At 40.2% G+C, this 24557-nt stretch overlaps 2 protein-coding genes across 3 annotated transcripts in view; one reads left to right on the plus strand and one right to left on the minus strand.

Moving 5' to 3' along the window:
- On the minus strand, positions 1 to 24531 carry CFAP57 (cilia and flagella associated protein 57). 2 transcript variants are annotated; one of them, XM_074906402.1, is made up of 22 exons: positions 24228 to 24531; positions 23837 to 24153; positions 22060 to 22346; positions 21672 to 21876; positions 20562 to 20714; positions 19352 to 19491; positions 18491 to 18656; positions 17991 to 18104; positions 17291 to 17503; positions 16510 to 16683; positions 15203 to 15364; positions 14588 to 14743; positions 12391 to 12484; positions 11321 to 11511; positions 10144 to 10317; positions 8899 to 9057; positions 8352 to 8495; positions 6894 to 7010; positions 5793 to 5927; positions 5566 to 5709; positions 1005 to 1131; positions 1 to 727 (listed from the first exon to the last, which is right to left on the minus strand). In XM_074906402.1, the coding sequence occupies exons 1-22, from the start codon at positions 24493 to 24495 to the stop codon at positions 516 to 518; spliced, it is 3852 nt and encodes a 1283-aa protein (XP_074762503.1). In that variant the 5' UTR covers positions 24496 to 24531; the 3' UTR covers positions 1 to 515. The 2 variants fall into 2 exon arrangements, with proteins under 2 accessions (XP_074762503.1, XP_074762504.1); XM_074906403.1 differs by having other exon boundaries at positions 2 to 727; positions 21672 to 21852; positions 24228 to 24530.
- The window catches only part of EBNA1BP2 (EBNA1 binding protein 2), a 4551-nt gene continuing 4454 nt past the window's right edge, over positions 24461 to 24557 (plus strand). The window contains exon 1 of the mRNA XM_074906405.1: positions 24461 to 24556. Coding sequence (XP_074762506.1) covers positions 24494 to 24556 — 63 coding nt within the window. The 5' untranslated portion in view covers positions 24461 to 24493. The remainder of the gene's footprint in view (position 24557) is intronic.

Here is a 24557-nt window from a genome sequence, read left to right on the forward strand (position 1 = left end):
TGAGCAAGGGCTCTAGCTCAGGTTTGCTTGACCACTAGACAAAAATTGCCCTCACAAGGTAATTGAGTTTTAGTCTGTGACTGAATACCTGCTTGGAATAACACTGACATCTGGCCTTAAGTATGGGCAGTAATAAGACGCTGATGTTGATTTTTGCAGCACAATGACACCAAATAAGAATTCTAGCAGAAAATGCTTACAGAGTTTGACCAGCTCTTCTGAACTAGGACATGTTATTGTTCAAGAGAAAGGTGCATACCTGCCCTAGCATGAAGGCACAAAGACCAGTCTTGCACTAACACAAATTTATTTTTTTTCTCTTGGCTCCTAGGCCTCATGGAAAGGGCAAATTCCAGGAAAGTAGAAGGGAGTGAAGGTTGCTGCCATGTGTTCAGAGTGAGTGTTGCACAAATGCTTCTAGTGGAAGAGTATAGGATCATGGCAGTCTAATCTATGCTGTTGCATTTCTGATCTTGCTAGGAGAATATAATAATGTGAGGCATCCTTGAATCAGGTCACTGTTGCTGTGTCTTGTGGCTTCTTTCTAGATTCAGCTTAGGAAGATTTCCAACTAAGAGAGGCTGAACTGCAAGGACTTGCCCCTTCTCCTGGATTTGGTCTCGCAGGTATTGAATTTCTAGCTGCTGCATTTCTATGATGTTCTCACTTTCCTTCTCTGCATTCAACCTTAGGACAGCTGGGCTGGACAGCAGTTCACTGGAGGGAGCTAGAAGATAAAATCAGAGTGGACAGAGCAGAGTAACAAAGGCCCAACTCACATTGTTTTTTGGCATGAACAAAGAAAGGCATCTTTCAGGGCTGAAGGAGTAGAGCTAAATAGTAAGATTCTGCAATATTTAGCAGCTGCTACAACTAACATTACAATATAACAGGTACCACCAGGCAGACAAGCTGGAATGATATGGAGACAGTTCACCAAGGACAAAAAGGGCTTCTGGAATGAGTACTGACAATATGGGAATCATACAAGAAGCACTATTCACCTGTGTCTTGAATCGCCTGTTTTTTCTTGGTTAATCTTAGTGTTGACCGGAGGTCATGTACCTGGGTGTGGGCCACCTTCAGTTCTTGCCGCAAGTCATTAATTTCCTTTATCAGACTCACATTTTCCTGCAAAAACAGTATGTCCTATGAGGAAAAGCACAGGTACTATCTGGCTCAGCAATATGTATCTCCATATCATTGGGAAGGACACTGGACAGTACAGAATCAGTATCACAAGCAGAAGATACAGGGCTATCAGTACAGTACACATTTCAGATAAGGCCATGGCAGATTTGACACGAAGTATGACAGTATTCTAACTATGTTAGCTCAATAAGCTAATACTTGTTTTGCTTTTCTGACTGCAGCTGCACTCCAAGCTATCATCTTTGTTGTCAATTCCACAGGGAAGCTCAGGTCCTTTCCTGGATTAATTAATTCAGAATTAATGTAGGGATTTCCATTTTTCCCTCTAGTGTGTATTATTTTGCTTTTCATTTGCCACTATGTGTCTATTCACTTAAATTATCTGTATCTCCTTGCAGTTCTTCAAAGCTCTCTTCATTAGTTCTGACAGACATCACTTTCCAACACCGCTTCCAAATTATTAAGAAATAAAGCATATGGAGACTTGAGATACCTACTGCTAACATGCTGTTATGAGGAAAAGTTAGCTCTGTATTCATCTTTTGTTCTTTTTTTAGTCAGTTCTCAACCCATAAAAGTTCAATCCTTTAATTTTTTAATAGCCTACCACAAAGCATCTTGCTGCAGGAATTGTGGAAGTACAAGTGAATGTACTTTACCCATTTTTGTGACAGATTCAAAGACTTCAGCAAAAACAGTATGGGCTAATACTGCTGAAGGATGGTATGTTGCTCATGATTCAGAAACAGGAGCACTATTAACTAAATATTTATTTTCTGAATTCAAGAGAAGTAGAATTCTGTATTTGCCTCTTACAAAGACCTTAGCACACCAACAGCTAGTGCAAATGTTAAACAGCTGCCATTATACTCGAACCAAGAATAGCAATGATTTCAGCTACCCGTGGTAGTTTTTTAGAAGTTCTGGAACACAGTGCCATTCCAACTCCTTGAACTTCATCATAAATGCCAATATTTTAGAGAGATAAATGGCCAAAAGGCATGCTTTGGGTACCTCACATAAAACCAGTCTCAAGAAATAGGGAACCCACTAAAACAACATAAGATAAGAACAAGGATTAATTACGTTTTCCTATGAAGAAGGTCTCTTCAAATCTTGATTTTTTTAAATGATAATTTTGGTTGATAGAGATAATTACGCTGCCATAAGAGATTTATGGAAGGCATAAGATTCAGTTCCTTACGGTATACTTATAAAGTATTGGCACCACACAACAGAAAGCTCGTTAGTAACAAAGTACAATGCTTACTGCAATTATCTGCGTATAGAGGCACTCAAGGAGTTCAAGTTGGCAGCAATAACTCAAGGTGCATATGTGTGGCAAGATTCTCAATACTTCACATGAAGACAAGTACACCAACTGTGCTTTATTTTCCCCTCAGCTGAAAAATCACTGTCTGGAGGAAGATTGTGGGATGCCTTAAGATCTGAACTTACTGGGTAAGAACAGTGGTTGTGTTGGACTCTAAATGCAGCATGAGTTGGTGAGCTCAGGCAGTTTGCTCTCAAACCACAACATTTTGTTGACTCTGACTTGTTTAATTCAAGTCATGAAACACAGATGAAACGTGACTGCTATGCATTTATCCCAGAGCTTGATTCTGAAAGGAACACATGAAGAGGATAACTTCCAAGAATGAGTCAAGGTAACTTTCTTTTGACCAGCTTTCAGGGCTAGGTCACAGCATTTCTGTTTAGGTGTACTGTAGTCATGAACATCTCTGTAAGTTCACTGCAATTGTTTGAATGCTGCTATGAAATTAAGATCTTGCTTTTGGTTTCTTAGTATAATACATAGTATCTGGTATGAGGCAATCTGGGCTATGTAGAAATATCTTGTCTGGTTTGCTGGGCGCTAAAAGGTTGATGGTGGGCACTAATAATATCTTTCTGAAGAGGCATGCTATCCAGAGAGATTAGTCTCTAATTCAATCTTTGCATTCTGACAGAAAGCTTGCACTGCAATGCAGTGATCCTGCAATGAATTAAAATAAATGTTCATGGTAAAACTTCATTGTCATGGGATGTTGTGGCAAAGTACCAATTGTTTCAGAAAAGGGATTGATCAAATGAATGGAGGATGAGGCCATCAGGTACAACTGCATATGATGTCTGAATGCAATCTACAGCCTAGGAAGTCCCTATAGTGCTGATTGTCATAGACAGGTAGGACATATTATAGAAGAGATCATCCTATATATGCTTCAGTTCAATCAGCATTACTTCAAGATTATTCAGTGTGTCTGTTCTTAGGTATCCAAGTGACAAAAGAAGCCATTACAAATACAGAAGGCTGGAGGGAAAACTAGTAGTCTAACAACAAGAAACTTGCCAATTGGTAAGAATAATTAAAATTATCTTGACAGTTCTAATCATCTGTTGCAGCAGTTGCTAGTGTAATGTACCTATGAACAGTCACTCAAAGAGGAATGCAAAACTCTGAAAAAGTAAGCACAACTAAGGAATAATAGAAATACAGAGCTAGAAGGCCGCCAAGATGTCATTTACTTTTTCAAAGCAAGTCCTGACAGAAGTTTGTCTAAACTAGTCTTAAAAGCCCCCTGTGAAGGACTGGAAGACCATGATAATTCCTTCTGGCTGTAAAGTCTCATTAATCTACTAGACTTCAGAGAAATGCTTTTGCTTTGAAGAAACCAGGCTGGTTAGAACCTTTGATATCTTCATCTTCCAGATGTTTTATTAATTCGGTTTTAATCATCATTTCATGTTAAGCTTACTGATCCAAGACATCAAGTATTATCATTATGAGCACCATCTGTCACCCTATTCCAGCAAGGAAATTCTTCAGGTTATTTTCTGAAGCCATCTCCTTTTGTGCCATAGGAAACATCTAACTCACAGAAAGAGTGAAAAATTAAAACAGGGCCAGGGAAGAAGATCATTGCTGCCTAGACCTGTGTCCTGGTTTCAGCTGGGATAGTGTTAATTTTTCTTCTTAGCAGCTAGAATAGTGCTGTTTTGGATTCAGTATGGGATTTGGTATGAGAATAATATTGATAATACATTGATGTTTTCAGTTGTTGCTAAGAGATCAAGGACCTTCCAACTTCCCATGTCCTGCCCATGCGCAGGTGTACAAGAAGCTGGGAGGGAGCAGAGCCAAAGCACTGGACCCAAACCGGCCAATGAAAATTCCATATCATGTAGCATCATGCTCAGTATATAAAGGAAGGTTGGCCAGGAATGAGGGGGCTCTCTCTTGCTTCCAGGACTGTGACTGTGGGATCTTGGTATTTCAGGATCACTAGCTGGGTACAGGCTGGGTATCAGTCAGCGGGTGGTGAGCAATCGCATTGTGCATTACCCATTTGTCCTTTCTATTACTGTTATTGTTTTATTTTTATTTCAATTATTAAACTGTTTTTATCTCAATCTATGAGTCTCCCTTTACCGCTCCAATTCTTTCCCTCATCTCCTGGGCAGGGAAGGTTGTGCAAGCCACTGCATAGTGTCTGGTTGCCAGCTGGGTTTAAAACATGACATCCCAAAGAAGAACTATAAATAAATAGCAAAGAACAGATTACTTAGGAGGGGTTTGAAGTCTAATGATCCTGAGGAAGCATAATAAAGTAACAATGAAAAAAGGGCTAGTGAGGGGAAAAGGAAATGCTGACTGAGCAGAAGGAGATCACAGTAAGAAGAGACTGCAGAAGAGCTGTCCTCCTAGGATGTTTGCTGTGGGGCTTTAGACCCTTTCACTCCAGATGAAAGCAATTTTTATCTGTGGCCCCCCCAGTCATAAGTTCACCTTGCCTTGTAAGGAACAAAGATTCTGAGAAAGAGATGTTGGTACAAATAGGCATATTTATCATGTGTTTCTGAACTTCCTCAAAAAACCTGGATGTGAAAAGCAGAAAGTTCTTCTGAATTCAGACCAGTATGTGTGGGACTATGGGGACAAAGAAAGTTGTTGGGTTTTTTTTTATTTCCTCCAAAATTACTTCCTAAACACAACCAAAGAGCAAGTACAGCTTGTCACTCACAGGTGCAAATTGATTATGATGGCAATTATAAACAGTGATTGAAATAAAAAATAAGAACATTAATTGCTTAAAAAATGTCCAGGCAGCAGAGATTCCCTATCTCCTTTTACATTATGGAGTGGGAGATAAACAAAAGTATCCACAAAACAGCAGCAATTTCTGACTTCAGAGACCTTGCTCTTTTTGACCAGAAAATTATAGAACTTTACTAGCTCAATGAATATTACCCTTGACTGGAAGCACTTGAAAAACTTCGGAATTTCTGTCAAGGAAGCAAACCAAAACTGTTTCAAAGTCCTAAAAAAACACAGTGGTAAGGCTGCTAAAGTCTCTTTTGTGTAGATGCTTCCTTTTTCCCTCTCCATAACACAAGGAAAAGGCTTATTACCTGCACAATGTGCATGTAAGCAGCTCGGTGGATTTCCTGATCCTTCACCACCTTCTTTTTTAAAGCTGCCAAATTCCTCTCAAGATACTCTCGCTGTCTCATGTACTCCTGCTGCAAGTCTCTGTCTACTGCTTCAGTCTCCACCTGAGGGGGCACAGCATGTTGCCTCAGTAATTACTCTACCAGAGAAATTCATCTGCAAGGAGAAGGCAAAGGTCTTGACTCACCAAGTCTGATTGGTTCACATACTTCCTGTAGAGCTCACGGATCCCACCCTTCATTTTTCTGGAATCCTGAATGAAGCCCACACAATTATGAAGATCTGTTTTAAATCGTTTGATGAAAGTTTCCATATTTTGCTTCTGCAAAAATGATGTAGGTACATTCTTAATTGACTCATCAGAGCACTCTTACCATGTACAATTTTTTATAAAGTCTATTAGAACTGGAGAAAGCTCTCATATACTTTACTTCCACTTAATTTAAAAAAAAAAAAAAAAATCATTAAAAAATCCGCTGGGGATGTGAGCACTACATGTTGAAGAACAGTGATAAGTTTTAGCAGTAATAATAATCCAAGATAATTGCATTAGGTAATGTAAGTGTCAGCATCCACAGATCTCATCTGAAAACCAGTGGCTTATTACCATGAATGCTGTCTCCCACTGCCCTTTCCCAGACAACTTACGTTCTTATTTAGAAACAACATGCAAACAGTTAATGAGAGAAGGCAAGGGACAAAACACATATCAGACACATGCACAACTTGATGACTTCATCAAGATTGTCTTCTCATTCTCACTTGGTTTCTACCAGGCCCCTCTACCTGCTTCCTCAGTCCTGCACTGCCTGCTAAGCAACTTCACCTTCACTTGCAGTTCCTTTTCCTCCCTCATGACTTGACGTGCTTGTTGTCAAACACAAGGGATCCTTGTCTCCTCCATTAATAAGCCCACCCTTCTTTTCATCCTACTACTGCCTACATGTCATTGTAGGTGGTAGCCTATGTGCTGCTCCTGTTTAGGCCATGTATCCCCAGATTTCAAGCTTGGGCAGGAAAGTTGAGCATTTGCCTCACTGCTCTGTTAAAGCTAGAAGAATATGTGTTGATTGAAAAAACTGACACATAAATAACTGGATTTTTTAAAATAACAATTCTCTAACCTGGTTGCAGGCTTGGAAGTTTTCTTTGTCCCGATTGACCAGACTCTCCTGGCCCTTGGACACAGTACCTCTGAAGTACCTGTTTGCTCAGACTAATGCTTCTGCAGTGTTTTGTCCCCACAAACTTCATTATGTAGGACCTGCACAGTGGTTGTACCCCATACCTTCTGCCTCTCTCTGTGCATCTTGCTATTAGTTGCCTTTAGTTTCTGTTGCAGTTGTGTGATGTTCAGCTTCAACTGTGTGCTCTCCCTGTGGAATCGTTCCAGCTCCCCCTCCATCTGAAAGGAAGCAGAAGGAGGAAATCAGGACTAAAAGAGACATGAAAAAACAACACATAACAGGAAAACCAGAGACTGGAAATACAGACTTGAAGGAGGATATCCCCCTTCAGGATGAATTACAACACGAAAAAAGTCAATTTTGGAACAACACTGCCCTCTGTCAGAATGTAGAGAAAGCACAAAACTGGATATTCAAGTCCCTTTGAGTTACAGGTATTTAAGTGACATGATGCCCCTTCATTTCCTTGAGCTGAACTGAAGCTTTACTGTTGCATCTGAATAAAAATAGATGATATTGAAATTAGCAGTCAATACTGGAAAGAGTAAGTGCAACAACAGAAAAAAAACTGTCACTGAAAAGAAACAAATACATTGAAATACATTTAGGTGTTGGAATGGGCTGCCCAGGGAGGGGGTGGAGTCCCCATCCCTGGAGGGGTTCAAGAGTAGGGTCGATTTAGAGCTTAAGGATATGCTGTAGGTGGGAACTGTGCTAGGCGAACGGTTGGACTAGATGATCTCCAGGGTCCTTTCCAACCTAGATGATTCTGTGAAAAGCTGTGGGTACATATGTAGAACACAGGCGAAAAAAGCAGTAAGGGTACTATAGCATTTACTGGCATAAGATGGTGACCAGAAGAGAGAACAGGGCATTCATCCTGCTAGTCTGACATACATACACATTTTTCATTAGTTTGCATTTTATTTTAAAGGCTTTTTTTCTGAATAAACAGACTTATGAAAACTATTAGGTCACTGATTAGCTATGTCACCATAGTCCTAATTTGGCTGTGCTAAAGCTACATCGATGGAGAGATCACAATAAGTTTCTATCATAAATAAGTTGGCTCAATGAATTTCCTGCAAGCTAAGTCTGAATACATGGAAATTTTCCACAGATCAGCTGATGAACAGTATTTTGTCAATGTACTAACCCCTAAACAGTGATGTGTGCATAAATTTGCAACTTTCTGAGAGGAGTTCACTCTCTCTTCCTCCAGACAGTAAAGGCAGTGTCTTGCAAACTCTACAGGTTACGTGGTGGGCAACCAAATGACAAGATCCATTTTTAAGGAAAACTGATACTACTCAGACTCTAGAACTGAATACAGAAACAGGAACTTAAATAACTGTGTCGATCACTTGTAACATGTGATAGAAAATTAAATGGCAGCTACTGTGTGCAAATATTTTTACTAGCTGTAAATAACTGAATCAGTGCTATGTATCCTCAACAGAAGTCAAGGAACAGGGTGGAGTCTTCCATGGAACTTGTTGAGTCATCTTTGTATCCAAACCAAGGGCTTAGTTAGCAGAGGCCAAATGAGTGTTACTCACCTCACAGATCTGCTCCTTCATTGTTTTAATATCATTTTCACGTAACTCTCTTTGCTTCTTAAACTCCTCTATTCTGTAATCAAGTACAAATTTGAACTTTTCGAGTTCCTGATTTTTCTTTTTTAGGTCATATATGTGCTTCTCCTGGAAGAAATAGGTACAGAGATCTGAATCAGACACAGAACTCTCAAACATCCCTAGGACAAGGCACAAACATGACAGAGGCAAAAACAGCAGTCACAGATCTAGTGGAAGACTGAACTTCAGTTGCACATCTACACAGACTGAGTGGGAAGGACCAGAGCAAACAATGCAGAGATCCCAGAACAGGGAACAAGAAACTCAACATCCTGAATTTGAGCTCCCTAAGAAAAGCTTAGAATGTAAACTAAAAACTAAAATCCCAAACTAAAGATAGCAAATTCTTTGAGTTAAAACTGAGTTTCCAGTCATGTGATATTATTACAACATGATACCATTATAATAAATATCTGTATTACACCAAGGGAGGGTGACTTTGATCTCAGCCAACTGTCCAGTTCCTCACCTTGTCTTGGATAGCGTTGGCTCTCACTTGAATTTCCGTCTTTAGTGCAAAGATGTCATTCTCCAGTGACTTAATAATGCCTTGCAGCTTCTGCTGTTCCAGTCTCATTTCCTCAATATTCCCGTTTCGTTCCTTGAGCTCTTTCTGTAGGCTGTTCAACTAGAGAGGCAAACAAGTAAGAACTTAACAGTCTCCAAAAGCTGTGCACAACTTAGCCATTCTACTCTGTAAGACACCTTGTAGACAGTGTGGGATAAAGGATATTAAACTAAGACATGATGAAGGAGCATCACATCACTTAAATACCTGTAATTCAAAAGGGGGCTGAATATCCATTTATGTATTGTCTGTATATTCTGACAGAATACTTGCTGCACTACAAGGAATCAAAGAATTTGCATCCAGAAGCAAGAAGGGTATGGATATTATTCCAAAGCATCAGCTTCAAATAACACTCAAGCCAGGGAAATTATTTCAAGATAATCACTTCTCATGCATCTCTAAAGATGTCAAAAGTAGATTGGAAGGGTGCCTAGTTCATAGTAAAGCCAGGAAAGTTGGAACCAAGGAATGGTGCTGGTCAAACTGTGAGGACCCATGAAGAAATTCCTGGTGTCTAAAAGACAATGCAACTGAAGACAGTACCATGATAATAGAAAGTATGAAGGAAGAGAACCTATCTGTCTCCAGATAGATACTGAAGGGACTGAAAAGAAAAAATGTCTCTAACATCCTTAGGCAAATGTAATGCTTAGCCAGTAAAAGAGCTAAAAGGTTTTATGCCTCCTTAAAAATCCTAGTAAAATCAATAAAAAATGATGATGCACACAAAACACATAGTGTTTATTGCATCAAATGAAGCAGTAGAAGTATTTTCTAGCAAAGCAATGCATTAGATCTTGTAAAAATTAAAAGGTTCATTTCTTTCCCATCATAGGATGAACAATATTATTATTTATAATTTAAAACCATGTAAGATAAAGGAAAATGTCCTAATAAAAACACACCTCCTCTATCATCTATCTCGAATCACATCAGCAATACAATCAGCACACAGCTGCTTCTTCTGCCCAAATATTCCTAAAACATTCAGACTGATATAAGAAGGAGGCTACTGTTCTCAGATGAAATACCACGTTTTTACAGACTAAATTAACAGACTAAACTACGTGCCATTAGTCACATTCAATCCTCAGCTATAGGTTTCCATGTGCAGGTCTGATCCTACCACAGAATAAGACATACCCTTTTATTCATGACTCCTATTTCTCCTTTCAGTTGCAGGTTTGATGCCTTTTCTTCTGAGAGCCGTCTCTCGTACTGGATTTTGATTTCCAGGATTTCTCGGTCTTCATCTTCTTCAATTTGTTTCTTAATTTCTTCATGTGCTTGAAGCTGCCGCCTCATATCCTCCTCTGTCTGCAGTTAAGGAAAGCAAACATTAGAGAAGGCAACAGTAAGAGACCAATAAGAAGAGGAGAATTCTTTATTTGTAACTGTGTTTCTCTTGGGAGGACCTATTTATATTATGAATGGACTCTTCAACTGCAGCAATATCATTTAAGGATCTTAACATCTTAAGGGATTAAAGTAACTTTAAAAACTGTTAAGATAAACATAAAAATTATTTTTAAAATTTCTTCTTTAGGCTTGGTTTCTTCAAGTTAGGAACCTGGCCTAACATCAGCAAACTTGTTCTGGCTGCAGAAAACACAAACATGAGTAACACTTGAGATCTTTCAAAATTGCCATTTCTGATACATTAGGACCAATAACCAGACAGGTTTGCATCAGTCTCTGTATGCCTCTCTTCTCACATTCATTCCTCACATTCTTTCCAAATTGGTATTGCAACATAGGGCTGCCAACAGTAATGTTGATAGAATTTATTGACTTTAGATACATAAGTATCGGGTATCTGGCTGCCCTTTGTCAAGCCAAGTCTTTGACCTCAATGTGAAGGAGTTTTTTGAAGTATACAGGGTATTTCTCTTTGTTCCCCATATTATGCAGGCAGGAATCTCTGGGACTCAGGAATGGAATTCACAATTTTATAAATGTTATCTCTTCACTAGAACAAGGTGATTGAATCTATTTTTATTAAATTACAGTAAACGTATCATCTAACCCACATTAATAAACAGAAATTATTGGATCTAGGAGACAGAGAGGGGAATCTGAGGATGCCCAAGGATATTAATCTTAGCAGGTTACTTTCTGAAGATATGAAGCCCAGAAAAGTTGGTAACTCAGCTGGGTTTTCCTCATTACTATTCTACCACCTGTTAACGTATTTCCCCAAGGTTACAAGCAGATCAGGATTTGCATGGAGGGAGCCAGCCTCTCCTGCCCTAGGGAACACTTCATCACAGTTGGAGAAAAACTTAAGTCAATAATTCAAACTGCAAATCAAGTTTCCTACCTCTTTCAGCAGAACAGATTTCTCATTAAGTTTTTCCTCGTAATATTCTGTTAGCTCCCTCACAGCCTTGCTTTTGCTTTCCTCCAAATTGTGCAATTGTTTCTCGTATTCCTCCTGCATCCTCTGGGATTTCACTTGCAGCTCCTGGTATTTCTCATTTTCCATTAAGAGTTTCTGATTACTGTCAGACTCTGAAAACAGGAAACACATGGAATGGCTGAAAGTAGCAGAAGAGAGGTGTATCCTATCCTTCTACAGTCATCAATATCTTATTCTCTATTTTATTTTTGGCAGCTGGTTGCAATTAAGTTACACTAGAAGCACTTCATCACTTTCTTCATCAGATATACAGGGGTTTTAGATTCTGTGGTCATACAAAATTTTACGTCAGAAAACCATATCTTGAGTTTCCTGCTCTTCTTTTTACTTACCACTTCATTAATAATGCCTGTTTCAAAGCTGTCATTCACCTTTCTCAGCTGTGTTTCTGAATATTCTGCTATAACCCTGCTTGCTGCATCGGGACAGAATGTTGTTCTGTTCCAGCTTGAACAAATCTAAAACCTACACCAAAATCTCCCACTCTGCCATTACAACAAATTAATAACAGCTAACTTAGGCATTCCCTTGAGATGACAACCATGACAAAGTTGTATAAGCACAACGGTTACAGAATATGAGTAGGGAATAGATTAATTTATGGGTGGACTTCCTTTCTGGTACTAATCTGCAGTATTTCTGAATCTGGGGTCCAGGTATTCCCATGTTGTGTGCACTGTACATTAGCCTCCTTGCTGAGCAGTACGGCCTCAGTATTCTTGCACAGTGAACTATCAGATAAATGAAGAAATTACTAATCTCAAAATGCAAACAGCTAAGATACAGTGCCCATGTGCAAATCTGCATCATAGTCATGTGTGTGGTGCAGTTTATACAAACGTTTGGTTTGTAGTATCTATGCCATACATGCATTTTGCCTTGTACTGTAGTACAATCCCTGTCACATTACTTGCTATGAAGCTAATGCACTTCCTCCAGATTCTAGTTATAAACACTTGTTACAGTCTAACCTAGCTGTTGCACCTCCCTGGCCTGTTTATTCATCAGCTCAGACAGTTGAAACTGGTGTTGTAGCTCCTGTTTTTCTTTTTCTGCCTGTAAAATCTGGGGAAAAAATAAGAAAAATATGTTTTAATTTGATACTAGGCAAAACAGTGTCAAATTGTTCGTGCTCTTACTCATGGTAGGGAACACATACACAACAGAATTTATGCTTGAAGTCTCTCACCAAAATTCAGATGCCATATGTCACTAAGTGAAGTTTTCCCAGAGATTAGTTTGTTACGACAAGTTACAAAACTATGGAAAGCTAAGGGAAAGTAGCAAATGGAGATCCTATAATACAGAGTACTGTACAATCCCAATCTAACAAGAAGTTTCTAAGCTACAAAAGCCTCTGCTTCTTTGCGTGTGCCTGCTTGAGGAGAATTTGCAGTTCCACAAATTGTTGTCCCAATATTAAAGTTCAAGCTGCTTCCTGTCTCACTTGAAGCAACCTTGAGGTCCTAAAGCACTGACATTTGCATAGAATGGCATACACCTAAGCAGAAGTGAGTTCTGAATGCCATTTGCTTGGAATGTCTGACTACCACTACAAATGACTTAATCTTCTAAAAAAGCACAAAGAACTGGAACAATAAAATGGGTGAGAAGTTTCTCAGAAAAGTTGGGAATTGTACCATAGGTACAATTTTTTCACTTTGTTCTCATAATAACTGTATGGGTCTTACATAAGCAGAAACACTCCATTTGCCTGCCGGACACAACAACTAGAAAGGTTAGCCCCAAGCCTGTCCAAATCTGTTGTTCAGTTTAATCTTAACACATACTGATACTCAGAGAGCAGTAACTTGCCTGCCTAGAAAACTTTTATTCACCTTCAGAAGCATTTGCTTGCAAGCCTGTAATCAACAAGCTTGAAGAAGTTTTGGCATAGCTGAGATTATTATAGCTCTATAGCCAAGCGCTACCTATGAAAAGACCTGAAAAGACAGAAGAAAACCAGCACAGATGAAACACAGGTAGAGGGATCTATAAGAATTGAAGTGGCTTTCCTGTAAAAAGTCAAGCTGTACAAAAATGAGGAAAAACAGAAAGGTTAAAACTCAGGTTACTTAAACACAAAAACCACAATGAAAAAAGCTAATGAGTCTGAGGAACTACTTGAAGAAAACATTAAAATGAATAATTAAACTTCCTCAAAAAAATAAAAATCAGAAACCGGCCAGAACATTTGTAGGGTCAAGAGACAAGATAGGTATAAAAAGAGCACTTGATAATGACAAGGCCATAAAATAATAAAATTCATAAGTAACCTGGCAAGCTTTCATACTGGAATCCTTCTTTATGTGGAGTCAAACTGAAATACTGCTTGAAGGGACTATGTACAACTCGACAAAATAAAGAGTAACAAATCACCAGGACAGGATAATATTAATCCAAAAGCTCGAAAAGAACATGAACTGACAGCAATGAATCATGTGATATGTAGTCTCTCATTTCAAGCTATCTTACTGCCAGACAAATGGCTATTGGAGCACTTGCCTTCTAACTCCAAAAAGGGTCCAGAAGAAATACAGCAAATTACAGGTCAGTAATCTGGTGAGTGCACCAGACAGATGGACAGAATAGAATTAACACACACAAATAAGACATTGGGAAGAATTATGGCGGCTTTTGCCTTTCAGGGAAGTCCACAGACCACAGAGAAATCAATAAACACATGAACAGAAGAAATCCAGGGAATATATCTTACTTCTATTTTCAAAAAGCATACAGACACCTCAGGAGATGTTCTTAAAAAAGCTAAGCATCCAGGGCATAAGAAAGGCGGCATTAAGAACAATTGTTGGATTCTGCAGCAGCTGCTACCCTATATGTGACAGAGCTTTTAAGGCATGGTCCCATTTCTACTTCAGGGTGATACAGCTTACTGATCCTTGGTCTCAGTCAGCATTTATTGCTGGAACTGTTTTTATGTGAAGATGCTTACAGGCTACCTAGGAGAACTCTTGCATCCCCTTGTACTTACAAGATACTTGACTCAAGGGTAGCTTCATGCTTTACACATATCAAGAACATCTTTACTGGAAAGGAATGCTTCGTTTTTCAGATGGTTTATGGCATTCATACATATATAATGCAATCTTGAATTCAACTCTTCAGTGAAAGATTTCTTGGTATTTGGTTCTGCAATATGAATCATACCTGGTATTTGGTTTTAAGGGAGCCTATTTCCTGAGTGAAATTCTCTTCTAATTCCTTTATTTTTTCATTACAGTACATGTCCTTGAGACGTAGCTGGTAATCATTTTCTGTCTGCAGCTCTTTCACACGAATCTGCAGGTCTAGCATTGCCTGACTCTGTTAGGACAAGAATGAGAAGATAGTTTTAACAAAGGTATTATTTGCCATTAGCAACAGTTTGTTAAAGATGTTTTATTTGCATGCACATACTTACGAAACACAGCCTTCGCAGAGAATTTTCAGACAGACCAAGAAGTTTCAGAAGTAAGGTTCCTTTGTTATCTTACAAGATGGTTTATAGAAATGCAGCTTCTGACTTCTCTACTCCATTAAAACTGCTTTCAAAGGATTGGGGAAAGTAGTAGAGAAAAGTCTAAACTTTTCTCCAGACTCACTGTTCATACAATGCAGTTTGCATATTAACAAGCAGCTGCAGCCACTTGCTGCAACTTCTTTTTATGACAAAATTCATGCAAGCCCTCTTGAACAGAAGGCCACATAGGAACAGCTAGTCACAAACATCATGCAAACGTACTAGGAATCCTATGGTTCATGTTCACAAGTTGCTCCTCCTACCTTCTCTTCTATATCTGCTCTCATGATTAGAACTTCCTCAGCATACTCAACTTCCTTTTCCCATTTCAGTATTCCATCTCCTTTATCATACACTTTCCAGATAAATATAGAGCCATCCTCTGAAGCAGTCAGCAGAAATAGGTCATCGTTTGTTACAGACATCTTAGAATGAAGAGGCAACAAAATAATAGTAGAGACAAGGAAGAATGGAGACACAGTTTGATTTTATACCAAATTTTTCTTCCCACCCACATACTCCCTGTCATTTCTACCACAGAAAGTCAACAGTGGAAATATTTACATAGCCCCACTACCAACATTTTGATTATGTCCATGCTCCACCCTGGTCCAAACAACAGGGGAAGGGAAGATAAAGAACATGTGAAGTCACTAGATCCACTTCTGCTCTCAAAGCTGTAGGAAGATTTTTTAAAACCTGGAACAGAAAAGACCTTCTAGACAGTTATAGCACAGACAGGCGATTTATATGACAATTCCAAAGGTCTCTAGCTTTTTTCTTTGAGGACTTGTTTGAGCAACAGATGGCTAAACATTTTCTTCTGAATATGCAAATAACCTCACCAAGAACTATCTAGTAATAACTGCCGTCACCTTCTCCAAACCCCCTGTGACTGCATGGCCTGGCATAGAGTACCTGGGAGTTGACATAGCCTATGAATGAGGTGAAAGTAGAGTTCCAGTACCTGAGGTTCACAGCCTAATGCTGGACTGTGCAGCTCTAAGTCAAGATGCTGCATTTGACAGTGATACTTGAAATGCCCAAACTAGGAACAATTTTAACAAGACAGAACATGTGGCTTCCTGGAGAAAGTGCACTGAAATATTCCATGGTTGCAGGCTCTATTCACCTTTCACATGCTGTTCATTACCCTTTTAGAAATACACTCTGGTTAGCAGACCAGCACTGCAATCTCTTCTGCTCTTTACCCTGGTGGCAAGTTGCTTAATACATTTATCTCATTCCTCCTTCCATTCTCACAAGAGATTTTCAAGCCTGCATAAATCTGTCTTCCTCTTTTCCTGAAACATCTATATCAAAGTTCTCCACCAGGGATATGCCAGATGACATGACCTGGTGCAAGCCACTTTTTAGCCAACAACAGCTTACCCAGTGACATCTATTTCTAGAGACAGGGCTTCTATGAATGCTGTAATATTCATTCTCCATGTGCAGGCTCAACCTTAGTAACTGTTAACATATTATGCTATGAAATAGGAAGAAGAATCATCACTAAAGGAGATGTATGCAGCTGATATCACAGGGAAAAGAAAGTACTCTATGTTACCTTTGTAACAGCACCTGCATGGGCCTGATACTCATTGAAATCCCTCGTCAAAGGTAATGGGTACTTCATAGCTCGAATTGTCCCCAGAGATGTACCAACAAATACCATGTGCCCGGAATGAGAAACAGCTACTGCAGTATAAACAACACCAAAAGCAGATACTTCAAGCTGGATCTAAAAAAAAACAAACCAAACCAAAACCACATAAAACCCACACATTACATTAAGTTCTCCAATACTATTTGATTACTTATTGCATGAGCAATTGTCATACCACTGCCTGCAGCTAATAATTCAGTTAAAAGAACCTACATGCCTATAGGAGTAAAGCCATGAACAGTAATTAGTATTAAGATTTACAGATATACACTCTTAAAATTTCAAGCCAAGTTCCACAGTTGATCACTTCTGAAAGATGTAATGGTTATCACATACAATTTACTACTTTTCTGGAGAAAAAGAAATGCACGTAGCTTACAGTGGTAGATTCAATACACTTGTATTTCAACAAAACAGTTGATACAATATTGCCAAGTTAGTTTGTTAGCTGATTAGAAGATTTCTAGGTGAATCCAAGTGAAGTTATAAAAATACAAAACTACAACAAAATTTCAGGCTTCATGGTAAAGGACATAAGAACACAAGAAAAGTGTCAGTAAATATTGCAGCTATCAAAACCAGACTGATTCCTACTTACAAATGAATGCTAAGGAAACCAAAGCACTAGTATATTACCCTCCCCAGAGAATTTAGGAAAATCCCAGAGTGCTTGTTAGCTCACCGAAGACTCGGAAATTTCTTTGAGAGTTTGGTCAGATCCAACAGCAAAGATGATTTTGGCATCAGAAGACAGGGCAATGCTGCTGTAGATGCAGGACTTGAGCACACACTCTGACTCCCTTTTACCTGTCAACAAGTTCCACTCATACACAGCACCATGTGTGTCACAGGAGACAAATTTAGCATCATCTGTGCTCCATTTAACAGCATGTATCTGGCAAAAGCAAAACACACCAAGGAGAGGTTACAGACATACAGCATGGAGTCCTTTTAATGGTAAATCCATGACAACTTTGGAATCATACTTCTAAGTCTTACTTAAAAACCCCCAGATGTTTCTCAACTAATTCCATTTTAGCATTTAAAAAAACCTCAGTAAGAACTACCTTATGAACACACTGTCAGGAAAAAGCTAATTTCAATAGTGAATAGTATATTTTATTTTTATAATTTATTATTGGGTTATTTTTCCTGGTTCAGCTGCCTGCCAATCATTCACCTTCAATTTAAGGACAGACTCTTTAGATGTATCTAATGCATGCATACATTGGTTTCTGACCAATGAAAACTATCTTCTGGATTTCTATTTTTAATTTTTGGGCCCATTTCTGATCCAAAATTGTACTTTACCTTTCCAAAATGCATCTTACCAAGTAGTTCAAACTTTAACGACTTGTATAGCATAGGATTTGTTTACTAACCTTCCCACTATGTCCTTTCAGATTATTAATATTCTCAAAGGTGATGCTGGAATAAATTTGAATCACATTTCCATTAACTACAGCAAAAAGATGGCCTCTGTTACTGAATGAGCACTGCAAAAAGAACATAACCACCCATTACTGCAGATGCAGTGGATAAAAACTTTCATGCATTGAATTCCAATGACATCATCTAACATCAAACTGTTACACAAAAAGAAAACTCCGTAACATAATTAGTCTCTTACTGCTTTCTTAATCGGTGGTTTCCCCTGTAAAATTCAGTCCTTGAGTATTTCTGAGCAAACTACCTGTTGCTTCCCAGGTCCACAGTCATGCATCAGCCTCCAGGCTTATTTTCTGACAGTCAGAATCTTTTTCTCTATGCTTTGTCTCCTAAATCCCACTAGGATCTATTGGAGAGGTTTCTATCTTCCATCATGTTCTCCACCACTCTGCTCCCTGTAACTCCCCAATTTCAATTTTGCATCACTCCTTACCTCTCTACACTTTCTCACAGAAAACTCCTTGAAAACATGCATGTCCTCATGCAGTAGACTTATAAATCGTAGTTTGTGAGAAAACCCAACCAAACAGAAAAGGCCAGTGGGATGAAGTGATACTGTGTATGCTTCCTCCTGATATTCCTTATACAGCTCCAAAGTGCTGAAAGAGAAAACCACTGCAGAGTATGGAATAGTACAAACTCCCTGTGCATGCTAGACAGGACATATCTGACTCGGCAAGGACACCTGCAGCTACAATGTGATTCTGCCTTGTCCTGGAGGAGATATGTTGTCATTCAGTTAAGTAATGATCACACACAGTGTTAAGGGAAACAAAGGCAAATATGAACTTTCTGGTTCACAGAGAAGGTATGGAAGGTGAAAGAACAAATACTTGTTTACTGTAATATAATGAAGAAGGTAAACAAACTGCTGATTGCAAACCTACACAAATATCTCTTCCGAGATTTGTTTTTCTGCCCCTCTTGCTCCAAAGAACCTTAAAAGCTGGAGTAATTTTGCTTAAGAACTATGGCTATGAAGTAGGAGATGGGACAACAGTATCTTAAGACAAAGCTGAATGAAATATTCCTAAAGAGTTCTTTTTCCAAAACGCATTAGAAGTCTGACACAAAAAAGGCCTAATAGAAAAGGCTTTAGATTATTTTGGCACTGGTTTTAAAAGCATTGCATATTTACACTCCCCAAATCATGTCAGTAAGACCATTTACATCCCACACCACACATGAATGTTACCAGAACAACACTCTCATTCATATGAGATTGTTGCTGTTGCCTGCTAAATACAATATACAACAAAGCAAGAGGTAATAACAAACAGAAACAACTCTTTACTTTGTCTTGTAATTCCAGATGCGGACAGATCTATCCAGGGAACAAGTAGCAAGAATGGGTTTCCAAACACAGATGTCCATACCAGTGATTGGAGCAGAATGCAGTGGAAAATTCAGATATGCAAAATAAGCTGCCTTCTCCTAAGAAGCAAAAAGAACATTAAAAAATCACAAATATTTCACCGCAGGCAGTAAGTCAAGTAAGAAAGCTATCATAGCTCTTTGCATACAGTAACCAAATAGATTTGAGGAAACCACTTAATCCTCTCACTGTCCCGGTCTGAACATAACAATGTTAAAAACATAACAATGTTAGTATCAGTTTTAACTTAATAATCAAGAAAAGTGATGCAGGGAAGATGTAGGTTCCATAGTTTTCATACAGTAGCAATAGCAGAACATAATCATAAGTGACCAAAAAAATGCAAGTTAGATCAACAAATAAAACTGGACCTGCAAGAATTCAGTTAAGACCATCTGGTCAGACAGACACTTAAAAATAATCAGGTGCTAAGTGATAAACAATTTAACCAGGATGTTTAGCTAGTATATGCTGGAAGCTGAAGCACCAATAAAATTTTAGACTGCATGCAGAAAAAGGACCTGTAAATACAAAACTCCTTCCTGTAAAGATCTTCCCATACGTCTGTACACAGGTTAGGTATTTAACTCCATACAAGCCTATTTCATGATAATACATCTATCTCTTGTCTTTAAATTATTTAATACCTTTAGAGTAGGGAATGTTTTTCATTGTGTTTATCCTTCACAAAGAGGTTTCACTTCTAACTTGGACTTTAACTATTATTTTAGAGTAACATGAGGCTGTTCCAGATTTATCATGGCATTAAAGTTTCTGCATACTACAGTGGAGCATAAACAACTGGTTACATTAAAAACCTCTCCATTAAAGCCTTACTTAAGTTGTTCAACAGTGACACACACCCTTAAACAGTATTAACAGTGTCCTCTATCATTCTGCTGAATAACATCAGGTATTCATACGAAGGGATGCTTAAACATGGGGCTACTGAAATACAGCTCTCAGAAGCATGCAGAGCACTTCCTATCATGAGCTCTAAGAGTTCAGATGCTATTTGATGGATTTTATGAGAATCTATCATAGAAAGAGACACTCAATAGCTTGTGCCGTTACAATACACCCCCTTACTGGACATGATGGATGTGGAATGTGATAAGATTACACCCACCTTCATACGATCAGTGGAGAGCATAGTAAACATGTAAAGCTGATTTTTATTTGTGTTAACAACCATCGTTTCCTCAGAGGGACTGAAGCATATACATATAATGTCCTGTCTGCCTGACTTTTTCGGCTCACTGCTGAACAGGTCCTGAGGAAGCTGCACAAGAAATGCATCCCATGGGATATTCCAGGTCTCCGTGTATTAGTAGTAGGCACATACACACAAACTGTTGCTGTAATGCTACTCTAATAAACATATTCATAATATCAGTAAGACAACTTGGATATTTACTAGTACATAACTACTGCAAGGCAGGGAATAGAGGACAACATAACCTAGCTGTATAAATAGCATTAACAGCTGAAAAAAGTATCAGAGTATTCAGCAGTAAACTTAAGTACTGCATAAACAAAAATGAAAATGGTAGCAGAAAAACACAGAGAAAAAAATCTAGCAAGTGTCAGAATGAAAACTGTTTGAAAACTGTGATCTCAGAATAAAGGTTCTCTGTAGTGTATCATTCAGGTTCATAACAGTCTGATTACAGGGTCTCGTGCACAGGGCAGAACTGACCTTTAAGGCCCAGAGTATGAAGGCTTGACATGGTCATCAGAATTAAATGTTCTTATCCAGAGACTGCAGTAAGTCAATGCATACAGCTTGCTATAGAACAGTTAGAGATCTTACTAGATTACTTAAGAGTTCACAAGTCCATGACAATAGCTGTCATGTAATAAATATCTGAGGGGAGAAAAGTTTTGTCTTGGAAAAAAACCAGCAACATAGTTCTCCAAAACTGATGTAGACAGCTTCTTAGCTCCAAGTCTCCACAAATAAAAGTTTCTTAAAGGTTTCCTGAAGTTTAGCAGCTTCAAAACACATTTTACATGTGTGAACACGCAGAGCTACCTTGCAAAAGGACATCTGCCACTGACTTTCAGTTTGACCTCTGGCAGCTCCCTTCCTTTTGATTCAACAGACAGTTTGCTAATGTTTACAATGTAATTTAGATATGTATTAAAAATTATTATTAATAACTGAATTGGAAGCACTCCCACCCCTCTAAACAGGCCTCTGCTGCCTAATTGCTTGGAAAAGCTTTTTTCTCCCTACCCAGATTTCTTGACCCTCCTTGTAGACCTCCTTTTCCTTGGTCTTCTCAAACAGAAGAACAACTCCTGGGCTAGATGAACATGCAAAGCCTTTGGAATAAGCTGCAACTGCAGATATTTGAGGCAAAGAATCCTTTTGTGAACTATTATCTTCAGAGGCCAGTCCACTAGAAACATCAGAACTGCAAGCAGGAAATGCATAAAGACTTAAAAATAAAGAAGGACAAAACAAAAAATGCTTATCAACAGCAATCAAAATATTATAACCCATGCATAAACTGGACAAGAAGGAAATAAATGAACAGCCTGCGATAATAAGTATTATTAAGAAATAAGTAATCTGCATGCACAAGCATGGAACTATTAGCAATAGCATTTAACAGATTTACCTCTCATATTCATTTGTTGTAACATCTTCTTCTAGTTCCCTGGGTGGTTTTTTGCACTCTACACTTGTCTCCCAGTGCAACTTTCCAGTTTCAAACAAGAAAAGCTTGCCTGAGTCAGTGCCACATATAACTTCCTCCTTGGACAGCCAGGCATGGCACAAGTAGTTTTGTGGCTCTCCCTTTTGTAAATTCATCTGCTTCAAAGTTCCTTCACTGTACTTAAAAAGTTTAAAAAAGCCATTTCCAGTGATACAAACCTGTGCATTGTCTTGAGGACTAAAGCTCACCTATGGAACAAAAGAGAGAGAAATTATTTTATACAACTATGTTCACAAATAAGCAAGTATTATACCTGTTCCGAAGACTTTCAAAACCAGATAAAGGAAAACAAACAAGGGAAGAAGGCTCATAGAAACATATAGGAATGGGGAAGAGACTAAGAAATACCCACCATAACTAGATACTGCCACTTTCACCGTTTCAAAACTGAGTAATCAATTTTACAGAATGCTACAAATACATTAACACTATTACGATGCTATGTGACAATGCAATACTGAAGAGAAAGTAGTTTCTGCCCTTCAGAATTAAATGACAAAAGTAAGGCCAAAATACCTCTTTACTGCTGATTAGCAAGTTTTTCTGGTACCAAGCTTCCTGAAAACTGGGACCATTCATTCTTAAAGGCCAGCAATAAATTCTGTATTTCTTTATTTCAGGCAAATCTTGCCCACTACGCATATTAATTCACATAATTATGTGTTTATTGGTGAAAATAGTGGAATAACCATCTCAATACCTAACATGAAGGATAGCAGGGGTAGTTAGGCCTCATTTTTCATGCTTAATGGGACTTCAGACAGCAGCTGTCTTTACAATCACCCTACTCTCTCTAGGAATTGAGCTCATGAAGTCAGTTGTTTGTCCAACCTCTGCTTGTAGCTGTACCCGGGAAAAAATGGCAGCTAGGGTCCAACAAACCCATTTACTGGAAGCTTCTTACCTACCTGCAAGAAGGATACCAAAAAAAGGGTACCCAAAGCAGGGTGCAGGAATAGTTCGAGTGCCATCAGTCTGCTCTTAGCCACTCTTCCTGGGCTATTCCTCTGATCTACACAAAGAACAGACTGCAGGAGGGAAAAGGTGCACCAGCACACTGAGAACTTCCAAGATGTGTGTTAGCTACTGAGCACAGCCAATATATTTAAGGAGTGTTCTGCAGGGACACAAGGGATACATTGCACACTCACTGGCCAGTTGTACTGGCCCCATACTGTAGATCTCATGTGATATACAAGAATCTCATGTGATACAAGAGGTATGGACATGTCCATTATGGGTCAAAGAAAAATTTATTCAGCCCAGTGTCCTACTGCTGAGGAAGGCCAACAGCAGACGCCAAGAAAGGCCAGAGAAACTATGTAAAATCTACAACGTGGAGCCCTCTCCTCCCTCTCTAGCCCCAGACAGAAGCCACATGGCTGCAGGAAAGCAAGCTGTGCACATATCCTGCAGACAGAACCTACGTGCTACCTGGCACCCAGTACTTGCTGAATGAAGTTTGCTCTTTTTATCCAACTTTTTGAAATAGTGCAATAGGCTCCCAAAGAACCAGTCACCTGTGAATCAAAATGTTAAAAATAAGCCGCAGAGACGCTGGCCCAGCTCGGTTTTGGAGGCTGGCGTGTGCACCCCCTACCCTGGCAAGGACGGGGGGGCCGAATGGGCCCGGGGCTGCCGTGCCGGGCGCGGAGCCCGTGCGGGCCGCGGCCGTTACCTGGCAGCCGCCGCTCTCCGGCGCCCCGACGCGCACCGCCGCCATCAGCCGCTGCTGCTCCCACAGCCAGTAGGTGAGGTGCCCCTCGGGGGGGGCCGTGGCGGCCGCCAGGTACCGGCAGTCGGGGGAGAAGGCCAGGGACACCGCCTCCCGCGCCGGCAGCCTGGCGGCGGCCAGCGTCCTCCGCCGCCGCGCCGGCCCCGACGACAGCTCATAGACCGTCAGGACCGGCTGCTCCGCCACCGTTTCTGAGACAGCCAGGTACCGCCGGTTGGGGCTGACGGCCAGCGCCTGCACGCCCCGGCTCTTCTCCGTGCCTGCGGGGAGGAGAGGGGTCAGGGCGGGCGAGGGCCGGGCCTGGGGCCGGGGCCGGGGCCGGGACAGGGGCCACCTGGGATGAACCTGTGCCGCTTCTGCTCGAGGTGGAGCCGGAGGCAGCCCGCCCCCGCCGCGTGCAGCACGACCCGCTCCTCCAGGAAGCAGAGGCCGCCGGCCACCCGCGGCCGGCACCCGAAGACGGCCACGGGCTCCGCCACCACCGTCGACATCCTACGGGCGCTGCCGCCGCCGTCGCCGTGACGACCGCGGCCCCGACACCCCCGGAAGCGGCGGCGGCGGCGCGCGCACGCGGCCGGAAGCGGCGGGAGCGGCGGCAGCATGGCGCGGCGCGGGTCCCTCTCGGACTCCGGCTCGGAGGACTCCTCCCTCTCGGACTCGGAGG

The sequence above is a fragment of the Athene noctua genome, chromosome 5 (genome assembly GCF_965140245.1).
Source record: "Athene noctua chromosome 5, bAthNoc1.hap1.1, whole genome shotgun sequence".
Classification (NCBI taxonomy): Eukaryota; Metazoa; Chordata; class Aves; order Strigiformes; family Strigidae; genus Athene; species Athene noctua.